The 12,679-nt window shown below is 36.2% G+C and overlaps 1 protein-coding gene across 23 annotated transcripts in view; it reads right to left on the minus strand.

Annotated features, from left to right (window-relative positions):
- Positions 1-1,305: 1,305 nt before the first annotated feature.
- Positions 1,306-12,679, minus strand: part of NAALADL2 (N-acetylated alpha-linked acidic dipeptidase like 2) — a 1,621,055-nt gene continuing 1,609,681 nt past the window's right edge. For 22 of the 23 annotated variants that reach the window (XM_049867803.1, XM_049867806.1, XM_049867798.1 and 19 more), the window contains one exon: positions 1,306-9,191. In XM_049867803.1, the coding sequence (XP_049723760.1) occupies positions 8,993-9,191 (199 nt within the window). In that variant the 3' untranslated portion in view covers positions 1,306-8,992. The remainder of the gene's footprint in view (positions 9,192-12,679) is intronic. The other variant, XM_049867813.1, reaches the window with a different exon arrangement.

Genomic DNA, 12,679 nt, shown 5'->3' on the forward strand with positions numbered 1-12,679 from the left:
ACTGCACCACAAGGGCTCCTTATATATATGTATAGTAGTACAATAACTACTGCAAGCTATTAATCTCCCTAGGCCTCAGTTTCACATTCAACAAATGAGAGAACCTGATAACATCTATCTCATAGGCTGTTCTAAAGGTGAAAAGATGTCATCCAAGTTATGCTCAATGATGAGGACCTGATACAATGGTATCCCTGCAAAACCCATTGATGTTGAGTCGATTCCAACTCATAGCAACGCTACAGGAAAGGGCAGAACTGCCCCATAGTGTTTCCAAGGCTGTAAATCTTTATGGAAGCAGACTGTCACATCTTTCTCCTGCAGAGTGGCTAGGGCATTTGAACCACTGAACTTTTGGTTAGCAGTCAAGCACATAACCACTGCACCACCAGGGCTCTTCAGTACAATGAGTCCCTGGGTGACACAGTGAACACGCTTGCTGCTAATCAAGAAGTTGGAGGTTCACATCTACCCAGAGGCACCTCAGAAGAAAGGCCTGAAGATCTACTTCTGAAAAATCAGCCACTGAAAACCTATGGAGCACTGTTCGATTGTGACACATGTGGGGTCACCATGAGTTGGAATTGACTTTAAAGCAAGTGGTTTTTATTATATAGCTGGGATACTGGAGAAGAAACAATCATTGTTAGTCTTAGAAAGACTTAAGGAAGGCCCAGTGATATAGGCATATGGCCTGAGCACATGTTGTCTTTGAACTACTTCTGTTGTTAAATACTCTTGGAATACATACACTACAGTATCTGCGGGTACATCTGAATCTAGCATTGCTGCTGTGAAGTTCTAGAAGGTAAAACTGCTAATCATTGTAGTATTTCTAGCACCTAACACAGTGCCTGGCCTAGAGTAGGCTCTTAGTAAATGTTTATCACACAAATAAATGAATGGAATCTGTTATACTATGGAAATAGAGATCCCTTTCTCGGTGATAAATAACTGATGCCATTTTTTTAGAGCAAATTTGGGGAAATAACTCTTTAGCAGTGGAGATGCAGATGTTGTTAACTGTTAGAACTTAGTGCAAACTACACATAAAAGGCCCAATATGAGAACTGAATGTTCAAGAAATAAATGGAAGACAAAGAGGGAAAAGATGGTAACAGAGAATGTTCCTTGAACGAGGCGTATTCCTCTGTGTGTGATGCACATTACATAAAAAACAATTCATTCATAATACCTACTAACAACTACTGAACTTGGCATATTTAAAATACTATGTATTTTGTCATTAAAAAAACACAGTATAACAATGATTTTCACTTGTATTTACTATTTTTAAATGTCCGTTTTAAACATTACCATTTTGCTGTACATATTCATTGCATTTATAAATCAGTATCTAACATAGGTTTTTAAAAAGATGCCTTCATTTTATAGTACTGTGTTTTCAATTATGTGCAAATATTTAAGCAACTGAAATATACAATATTCACTCATCTTCTTAACGGATGTGGTATCCCAATCCATTTTTGTCACTCTGAATCACAACATACATTCCTAAGTTTCATATTGAGTCATATAAGTAACACTTATAAGGTTATCAAATGAATTGAGATCACACTTGGGCTAAATATAGAAAGCACTAAATTTCTCCTGGACATTCATTTACACATGATAAAAATTAGACATTCAACCTTATGCGGTAATTAGACTGCAGATACAGGCCTCGAAATCAATGCCATTAAAAATCAATTACAACAAAAAGACAATGACAGTAGAAATCTCTGTACAACAACAAGATTTCCAAATCGCAGATGATAATCACCTTATTTTGAACAATACTCAACACTAAAATAGTTCAGTGCAACTTCGTAATCGAGACACCTCTTGAGAGATATTTGTTGCTGATGGAGGCAAATTTACTTGAAGATGTTGTTTTCCAAATTGTACCTCTAGTTAATTCTAAGTCTCCCATTCTTCATTTTTGGGAGATATGTATACGTATATATATATGTGTGTATGTATATATATGTGTGTGTGTGTGTTATATATCTATATAACACACACACATATGTGCTATTGTATACCACTGAGAAATTGTACTTATTGTAAAATTTTATATATCTGTATGTTACTACACTGTAGACATGATTAAACACATGGTTGTTACCAACATACCAAATACATGTATGAAACTATTATCAAATGACCTGCTGATTTTCTAGATGTTTGTTAAAACAAATTAACCTCCAAAGTATCCTAAAAACCAAAAATAAACCCATTGCTATAGAGTGGATTTCAACTCATAGCGACTCTATAGGACAGAGTAGAACTGCCCCATAGAGTTTCCAAGGAGCGCCTAGAGGATTCAAACTGCCAACCTTTTGGTTAGCAGCTGTAGAACTTAACCACTATGCCACCAGGGTTTCCTCAAAGTATTCTAGAGGTTTTTTTTTTTTTTGAATACAATTCTATTCATACTCTCTGAGTAGCAGGTTAGAATGTGGGCTATATTTGCCCTTAAACCTTTGCATGTCAGTTGTAAACACTAAATCTCAGCGGTTCAATGGGATTATTTATAACATCTTTGGAATATAATTGTGTGAGCTATGCTTAACCATCTGGGCATTTTACTTCCTGCAGACAACTCGCAATGGCCTAGAAAGATATTTTGTTTGCTTGAGTGTTTGTTACATATTAAACAGATACCCTAAAATTGTCTTTATAAAGCCATAGCATTTTTCTTTCAACTTTCAGAGCAAGGTAGTCCATTTGCAGCAGCTTGATATAAAGGTAAACAAATCATTATTATTAATGTTATGAAAATGCTACCACATACCCCAAAAGCATGAATCAAAAGTGGCTAAGAAATTCAAAAGATAAAATACACACTACATGGTAACATATTCAATACAGATTCTCTGAAGAAGTTTCAGAGTTATAACTACTGAGCAGGCTGGGTAATTAAATAATTACATATTTTGATTGAAAAATACATGTAGTTCATTAAAATAGGGACTCTAACTCCACTTCTCTAGTTAAGCTTCTATTCAGATGTCAAGTTTTTACTTTAATTAGAACAAAAGACCGACATTAACTTCAAAGCAACATAATAATTCATAATAATGATTGTATATTAATCTCTTGAGCTAGCAGGAATATAGCACATGACATATGGCATAGAACAGGCACCTGTGTGGTCCTTTGGGGACCGAGGTGGTGCATATTAATTAGCCCCTGGAAAATAAAAATCTGTTTCTCTCTGAGAAAAGCTATCTCGGTGCCTATTGGCTTAAGACATCAAAGGAATTGACTGGGCCTAACAACTGTTAGGCTGTGTCTACACTCATTAAAGCTTTGTCTAGATGTAGGCACTGAATCCACTGCTTCAGAGTTAATTCTTGACTGAATCCTGCATAAGAAATTAGTGTAGCCATGCATTACTTTGGCGTCAATGATTGTTTTTGGCTGAAAACATCAAAAGTACATTTTTGGTTACAGAAAACCATATGACTGTATAATTCAAACACAAAATCATCCAACCAGGAACATATTGCAATTTGCAACAATTTATTTTCCTTGAATGTGACCTGAAATTGCCTCCATTTAATTCTTTGCTTTGTAAATTCAGATACAATCTGAGTGTTAGATTATAAATGTCTTTTAGGAATATGTCATCTTGAAAGGTCTTAGGACTCTTGGCAGTCTCAGGTATCCTAAAGGTTCTTCAGAATATATCTTGGAAGAATAATGGAGAGGTATTAGGGAAATAAAACTCTGGCTGATTAACATAAATTTATGTCGAGATGGATGGATTTTAAAATTACTTCTTAGGAAAAAACAAACAAAAAAAACACCTAAGTCCCATTGCAAGCCTGTATCTAGAAAGAGAAAACAGACAATTCAGTGTACATGATGATCACTAGAAAATACTACAATAAAAAAAACAACTCTTTTGCTACTATTCTTCTTTCAAATTCATATCAATTGAAATTCTGAATTGCATAAAAAAAACCTACTTAAGTGAAATGTATTTGCACGTAATGGGGGTGTTGAAGACCCTGTGAAGATTTTCAAGGTCTTTCAGACTAGCAGATTCTAATGAAGCTTTTGGAAGTTACCAATTCAAACTCGTGTAATACATGCAAACTCGCTGGCATAGCTGGATAGAATATTTATTTTCTCAAGTATGACATGGTTTGATGGCTTTTTCTGCTGGGCTGTGCCCATGGTCCTGTAATAAAACTTTGTTATGTTGTTGATATATTTATTGAGATAGGTAGGCTCATTTTCTTTCCTCCCAACACATGGATTGACACTTTAAAATAATTCCTTTCTATTAAGTGGATGTGTGGCTAAGGCACATTGAAATAGCCTATGAAACCAATGAGGTGAAAATGTGTTGCCCTCAAAGGGAAGCTTAATTTTTTGAGTAATTAATCACACATACCACAGAATGTCACATGAGAACATTTTTTGGCTAGGTTTACCAATTTATCATGCAAATAATTTTAGTTTTTCATTTGTGGCAAAGATGCTGAGTCATTATTAGATGGTACCACATGATCATTTTTTTAATTTTATTTTGTAACATTTATCTTTCCACTGTGAACAGATACATACAGCATCTTTCTATACAAATTAAAATTAGGGTTTGCTTATTTATGTATGCTATGAGTCGGAATCAACTTGGCAACAGATTTGGTTTGGTTTATATTTGTATTATGAAATATGTTTACTTCATAAAATAAAGCCAATTAGGTATTCATATTTTCTTAAGAGTGACATAAAACTGTGGTGTTAAATCACAGCGCCTGTTTTTTTTTTTCAGTGAAATTACATAGACGTTTTGAAAAGGAAATTGGGAGGCTTTTGGCTCCTTGTCTCTTTTTAATATTTGTAAATCTAGTTGTCATGATATATTACAATGGTATAATTATTTTCAATGCTCTAATAAATACCTTCAAATTTACCAACATGTATACAACTTTGTTGGGGTGGGTTGCCATCACAAGGAATACTGTCAAATTGGTCTTCAAAGTCCTTCATTACAGCTGTGAAGCTTCTTACTGCACACAGTCTGATCAACTGTGCAGAAATACGTTGAAAATTTCAATTATGCCACTTTCTACAACCCAAAGACCCTTCTGACACTTTCTTCAGGACACAGTATGTAGTGCACAGGCTTGGAAACCAGAGACCCCATCATAAAAATGTACCTTGCCAATTTTTATTACTGTGTCAACTTTGGACAAGTCATTCCACCTTGTTTCCTTATTTTTAAAATAGGTTGTTCTGGGAATTCAATTAAGAAAAATAAAATAAAACAAACAAAAAACATGAAAAAGTCCAGCACAGTGCCTGCAGGCACAGATGTTAGCCGCATCTTAATCCTTTCCTAAGGGATAAAATGGCTCTTTTCTTAATGGTGCCATTAATAACAAAGCTTTAGGTCTTTCTCGTAGTTGTGACTGTTCAATTTATTTAGATATGTTGCCAACTAATGCTTTCACTGGACCCAGGATTAATGTAGATGACAAATTCTTAAACTTTAGGGTCCATAAGGATCAAGTGGGAATCTTGCTGAAGATTACGATTTCTGGGCCTCACTTCCCTAAATCCACATCTTGAGAAACACTGATTAAACTGCTGATTTAATAGAGAATTAACACGTCCTCTGATCAAAGTATTGTGCTTAATTCCTCCTTCCTGACTTCTGGTGTCATGTAGAAAACCTTTTCACTTCTTCTCAACACTCAGTCTTTGTGTCTTTTGCCTAGACTCCCTGGGGCAATTTTGTTTGTCAGGTATAGTCAGAGAATGAGCTAGTCTTGAATTAAGAGCAGGGCTCCTTAGCCCATGCATCATCTGATAGATAGAATGGCTGGTTACATAGAAGGCACTGGAAAACATCATCTATAATCCTACATCCTCGGGGAGAGAGCAGGATGCCGTATGACAAAGTAGGAAAGCTGGAATCTGATAGTACTTTTGCCACTAAATATATGACTATGTCCAAGTTTCTTAATCACTTTGGCTTCAGTTACTACATCTGATGGGGGTAATAATATCTTCCCTGACTGAAGGCAAGATCTTAGAGCTTGGACGAGAATGTCTCTCGGGCTTCCTTTTGGCTCTAGGATCGATGCTTTTCTGTAAATGGCAGTGCCGCATATATATCCCGCCTGAATCCAACTTTCAGTCCTGAACTTTTGCCACAATTTCCTGGGAGGATAACCATCTGTGATTCTTTATGTCTGGGTACCAGTCTATATATGAAGGGTTGTGAGAGGAGCAAGGTACTCACATGTCTCAGCAATAATGTAAACATACTACTAATTCACAGAAAACACTTACTATTGATTTTCTCAGGGTTTCATTTACTTGATTCTATGAGGAAAAAAATTAAAATGATATAAGTGTGAAGAAATCCTGAGGTAATTGACGACAATGGGTTTTGTGTGTGTTTTGGTTTGAGGTAATTATAGCATAGCAGTAATGCACCTAGGTAAGAGGTTTGCTGCAGCCTATCATATAGAGCAGCTTCCAGAGAATTGTTGGACATCTGTTTTAATTATAATTTAGTTTCTTCGCATAATCTCTTAAACAGACTACTAAAAACATGTTAGTCCATAGTTAACTGCAGTTTTCAAATACCAAATACCACACAACTTAGGAATGAAAAATACAGGCTGTTAAGATTTTTATCTGCCCAATGGGATTTATTGTAGGTATAACCAAAAAAACCAAACCCACTGCCATCGAGTCAATTCTGACTCATAGCGACCCTATAGGACAGAGTAGAACTACCCCATAGAGTTTCCAAGGAGCGCCTGGTGGATTTGAACTGCCGACCTCTTGGTTAGCAGCTGTAGCACTTAACCACTACGCCACCAGGGTTTCCAATTGTAGGTATACTGTCTGTAAACAAAAAATGAAGAAGAAGAGGAAATATCATCTGCTGTCAATGCTACTGCTGGTGAAGGGAATAAATTTATTGAGAATTTTCCTCCAAAATGTTAAACTACAAACTCGTAGAGTTTGTCTTGGTTTGTTTGTTTTAAATTCATTTCCCGACGAACATGCTGAAATGTAATTAAATATTTCAGATTCTTTGGTATAAGGCATTCTATTATTTGGCCCTTCATGTGTCCGTATGTGTATTTCCACATCTTTTCTGCTACTGATCTCTGCAGAGCAAGATACAGCACTCATGTTAAGGCACGCAGGAACCTGGTCATTTTAGGCCTTTCCTATAGACAGTATTTAACATGGTGAATATTTTCAAATAAGTAGGCTTATTTAAAAAAAAAAAAAAAAAAACGAAATAAAATACTGTAGCCTAATCTCTCCTGTGAAAAATATATGCACACAGGCAATTCAGATGAAAAACGATCTGTGCTTGAATTACCTAGCTAATTGCCTCAATTCTCTGCTTCGCCTTGAGCATATAAACACTGCTGTGGAAGGAACAGCTGACCCTTATAAATCAATTAATCAATAGTGATTAATTCTCTCCCCTCAATGTTAGCTTTCCTTTAAACTAAGATTCATTTTATGCTCATCCGTAAAGAGTATAGGGACTGTTGTAATGTCATTCTAGCTGTGTGTTACGGGGGAAGTGTGTTAGAGTGTAGAAGAAAATTCGTATGAAATATTCTGAGCATACATTTCCTAAAAGGAATTGCCTTACCTAATACCAGAAGAAAAATTTTGAAATTAATTTCTAAAGTAAGCTAAAAGTTTAAACTTTTACTTAACAGCCAGGATTTTGGGGTTGGAGAAAACAGTAAAGGCTAGGCCCATCTAACGATATTGTCAGTATGAAAACTCCGTTTTTCACATGAGAGAAAAATTGAGGCATGGAAAAGACACATAGTCATGCTGAATTTTCTGTGTAACATCAGAAGCATGGTTATTTTCTACATTTTAATCTCAGTCACCACTTAGGGTTCAAGAAGGAAAAAAATATCAAGAGTTTCTTCATAAAATTAAGAGCTTTCCCTTGATCAAAACAGCTATTTCTTTCATAGTAAATCCTTTTCGTCAGTGGTGGAAATAGCAGTCTGATGCTTTTTAATATATTTTGAGTTTTCAAAGGAAACTTTGCTACTTTCCTGTGAAAATTATGTATTATTCTGTGAAAAGTGCCTTATGGCTAGACGTTGCAGAAAAGATACAAGAAGGAAAAGTAATGTGAGATGCTTTCATTTTAGAGTAACCTCTGTTTCAGTGGTTCCAACAGAAAAAAAAAGGAAATATTTTCTCCCTCATAAGGCATACATCAGTCCTGAAATTTGTACAAAATCAACGGAGGCAAATTAGGGGTTTCAAAGCTAGTCACCTTGTAAGTTGTTAGGAAAAAGAATTTGCATTTAAATTGCTCTGTGCAGCTAACTTGAGATTCTTCCCTGGAATGTTTTATGGCTCTTTGTTTTTTTTTTTTTTAAATACTTCAAAAATATAATTTCATAACCAGTGTATTACTACATCTAGTTGTGTTCAGAACAGGCACTTCATTTCATAAAACAAAGACATTCAAAGTGGCTTTGGTCAACCAATCGCTCAGTCAGAATACTTGAATTCTTCATATTAAACACTTAATAGTGAAGTTAACCTGAAACCATATCCACTCTCCATTTCTATTACAGAAACTAGGTCATTAATAGCTCTAACGTAGGGGTTAAGTTTTGTTCCTGTGTGTTTTGTCCATAGGAACAAAGATTGTCCAGAACTTCTTGAGATCTTTTCCCCCAAAACATTTGGAATATAAATACAGCAGATTTCTTCTGAATAGATAAATCTTTAGTATTATTTCTATAACTTGATTTTATATATACAGATATATAGACATAAGAGAAATATTAAATGTGCAAAATATATGTACATTAAAAAAATACAATGTAATAATTCATTAGAGCTGTCAAAAAAGCCACTGGGTCGGGGGGAATTCTTCAATGTCAGAAATTCTGGTCAGATTAGAGCTTTTGCTTGTGGAATTGTAAACAAACTTCTTACAATGCTGGGAGTTTTCTCAGTTCTTTCCAACCAAGACACTCTCAAACACATCAAGTCCTGCTCTAAAGTAAACCTGAGCTGAATTAATGCTGTTCAACACCTCTGACAGGGCTTCTTGAAGGGTCTCATTTGATGGAAGTGATTTGCAGTGCTCCCAAGCCTCCAGGATTATAGAAAACTGGCTTGTCTTCTCATCCAGGTGGTACAGGATGTTTCTAAAAGAAATATATAGAATGTGTCAATGTTTTCTGCACAATGCCATTTCCACCTCAAACATTTTGATATTTCCAAGAAACAGTAATGACTGTATTACATGAAGAAGTAGTAAAGATACAATATCACCATTTTCAACCCTTAACGAGTGAATGCATAGAGACACTGATCATCAGTGTTTCCATGTTGATGAGAGAAAGAGATAATCAGATGTTATGTGCCTCCTGATGGAAGTGCACAACACTGCTTATGAAGCAGCATAGCTTTGCTAAAACGTTTTTTAATTAAAAAATAATTAATCTGAACCCAATGAAGCCTTTAGAGCTAACTGTTCATAAATATAGAGGAAAAAGAAATATATTAAATGACAACCCAGTATGTCACAGCAAAATACAGACTGTGGGACACTATAGGGCAAATGACACAATTTATTCAACAAATAAATGGTAATGAAAAAAACAACAGGTGAAGGTGCAACCTCTAGACCAAGGTTTCTCAGTCTCAGCACTATTGGTATTTAGGCCTGGATAATTCTTTTTTTGTGGGGACTGTCCAATGCATTGAAGAATGTTAATATCATCCCTGGCCTCTACCCCCTAGACGTAGCACCCATTCCTTAATTGTGAAAACCAAAAATATCTCTAGACATTGTCAAAAATGTCCCTTATGGAGTAAAATTACACCTAGTGGAGAACCACTGGTCTAGACTAAAAGAAACTATCAATTAGTTGGAAAATATAGACCTTACTAGATCTTGACTCAAACTATGTAAAAAATGAAAGGTACTATAAATACTAATTGAATATTTAATGATACTAGGAAACTATTAATATTTTAGGTGTGATAATGGCATCATGTTTTTTTTAAAAGTGCTTTTATCTTCTAGAAATAAATATAGCAATATTTGCAGATGAGATGTTATCATGTCTGGAATTCGATTAAAAATATTTGGAGGAAAGAAAGAAGAGTGGTGCTATAGACAATATAGATAGGACAAGATTGACCACTGGTTAATAATTTTTGAAACTGGGTATGGAATTCATTTTACTATTCTCTCTCCTATTGTATGTGTTTGACATTTAGAAAACCATCTTCTCACAAGTATCAGTGTGTAATAACATGGTGCCCTGTACAATTTTTTTTTTTCTCTGTACCTTAGCCAAATTGCTGAGAAGGAAGAATTTGGCCTTGGGCAAGTCTAAAACAATCCCCATTATTTACTGATAGAAAGAGATTCATTTTTGCAGAAAGCTGTGATTATCGCACTTGACTTTCTCCCAACCCAAACTAGCTGAAATTCCATAATTTGATATGAGATGCAGATGTGTAAATAATTGAGATACAGTTGCCCAACTGTTAGAGTGGAACTGTAAGTTCTAGCGATAACAGATGATGGAGTACTGCTAAGAAAGGTCAGAAAAAGGTTCGTAATGGAGGATTCTTGAATTTCCTCTAGAAGGATGATGGGAGTTACCAATTACAAAGGTTTGGGAAGGATACAAGCTAGAAGCAGTAGAGACAACATCCTTTGCAGGTGTTCTCAGTGAGATCAATGCATGTGTTTCTGTATGATCAAATTATTGGACCAGGGTGGGCAAGTGTAGGAGAAGAGGTGAGAGAATAAGTCATGGCTATATGAATGTAACACCATTCCTCTTCGAGTTGTCATTCCCACCATAGTAGACTATATGATTGTCTGATTCAAAATGGCCAATACCAGTCCATTTCAGCTCACTAATGCCTAGGATATCAATGTTTACGCATTCCATTTCATTTTTGACGATTTCCAATTTTCCTAGATTCATACTTCGTACATTCCAGGTTCCGATTATTAATGGATGTTTGCAGCTGTTTCTTCTCATTTGGAATTGTGCCACATCAGCAAATGAAGGTCCAGAAAGCCTTGCTCCATTCACGTCATTACGGTTGACTCTACTTTGAGGAGTCAGCTCTTCCCCAGTCATCTTTTGAGTGCCTTCCAACCTGGGGGGCTCATCTTCCAGCACTATATCAGACAATGTTCCTCTGCTATTCATAAGGTTTTCACTGGCTAATGCTTTTCAGAAGTAGACTGCCGGGTCCTTCTTCCTAGTCTGTCTTAGTCTGGAAGCTCAGCTGAAGCCTGTCCTCCATGGGCGACCCTGCTGGTATCTGAGTACCAGTGGCATAGCTTCCAGCATCACAGCAACACACAAGCCCCCACAGTACGACAAACTGACAGACACGTGGGATCATTGCTTATGTCAGATGGATCCTGACATCTTTTGCAACGAGTTTGCCCAATGCAATGCGTTGTTTATTTCTTGACTGCTGCTTCCATGGGTATTGACTGTGGATCCAAATAAAATGAAATCCTTGACAAACCCAATGTTTTCTCTGTTCATCATGATGTTGCTTATTGGCCCAGTCGTGAGGATTTTTGTTCTCTTTATGTTGAGGTGCAATTCATACCAAAGGCTGTAGTCTTTGATCTTCATCAGTAAATGCTTCAAGTCCTGTTCGCTTTCAGCAAGCAAGGTTGTGTTATTTGCATATCTCAGGTTGCTAAAGAGTCTTCCACCAAACCTGATGATGTGTTCTTCATATAGTTCAGCTTCTCAGATTATCTGCTCAGCATACAGATTAGATAAGTATGGTGTAAGAATACAACCCTGATGCTCACCTTTCCTGACTTTTAACCATGAAATGTCCCCTTGTTCTTACCATGTTAAGGAAATAATAGGAAACCAGTGAAATATTTTGAGCAATAAAGTGTTCAGATTTTTATTTTTGAATAATTAATTTGTTTGTAATATAAAGCCTGAAGAACAGAAGACCATTTAATCCAGATGAAAGGTGACAAAGGCCTGAATTAGTGATAATGGAGTTAGAGAAGATGGAATGCATTTAAGGGTGAGGATAGGAGAGCCACAACACCAGGCTTAATTGTTTTACAATTTTCCTTAGAGCTAACCTCAGTTTTATATAACATTCTAGATCATTGTTTCCCACTCCACCAGCACTCCTCTATCTTAGCCTTTCTTGGATTTACCACCCATATCTCTTTATTATTTGTACTGTGTAGATCCCTGGGTGGTGCAAACAGTTTATGCTCGAATGCTAACCTAACACTTGGTGGTTCTAACTTACCCAGTGGTGCCGCCAAAGAAAGGCCTGATGTTCTGCTTCCAGAAAGACTATAGCCAAGAAAACCCTATGGAGCAGTTCTTCTCTGTAGCATGTGGGGTCTCCACAGTCAGAACTGACCTAATGGCAATGGCCATGGGTAGTGGTTAGTGGGCACTGAAATCCACCTAATCACTCAAGCCTGAACCCTGCAAGTCATCTTTTTTTTAACTTGAATATCCAACTGGTCTTGAATATTCACCTCTCCATCTTTTCAATGCCTTTTATTTTCTATCATGGTGCCTTAATCCCTATACATATATATATATGCTTTGCACTTCAAGGTAGAGAAACACGCTATTTATCAGGTCTAATTCAGTGCTAC

This window comes from Elephas maximus, chromosome 23 (genome assembly GCF_024166365.1).
Source record: "Elephas maximus indicus isolate mEleMax1 chromosome 23, mEleMax1 primary haplotype, whole genome shotgun sequence".
Lineage (NCBI taxonomy): Eukaryota > Metazoa > Chordata > Mammalia > Proboscidea > Elephantidae > Elephas > Elephas maximus.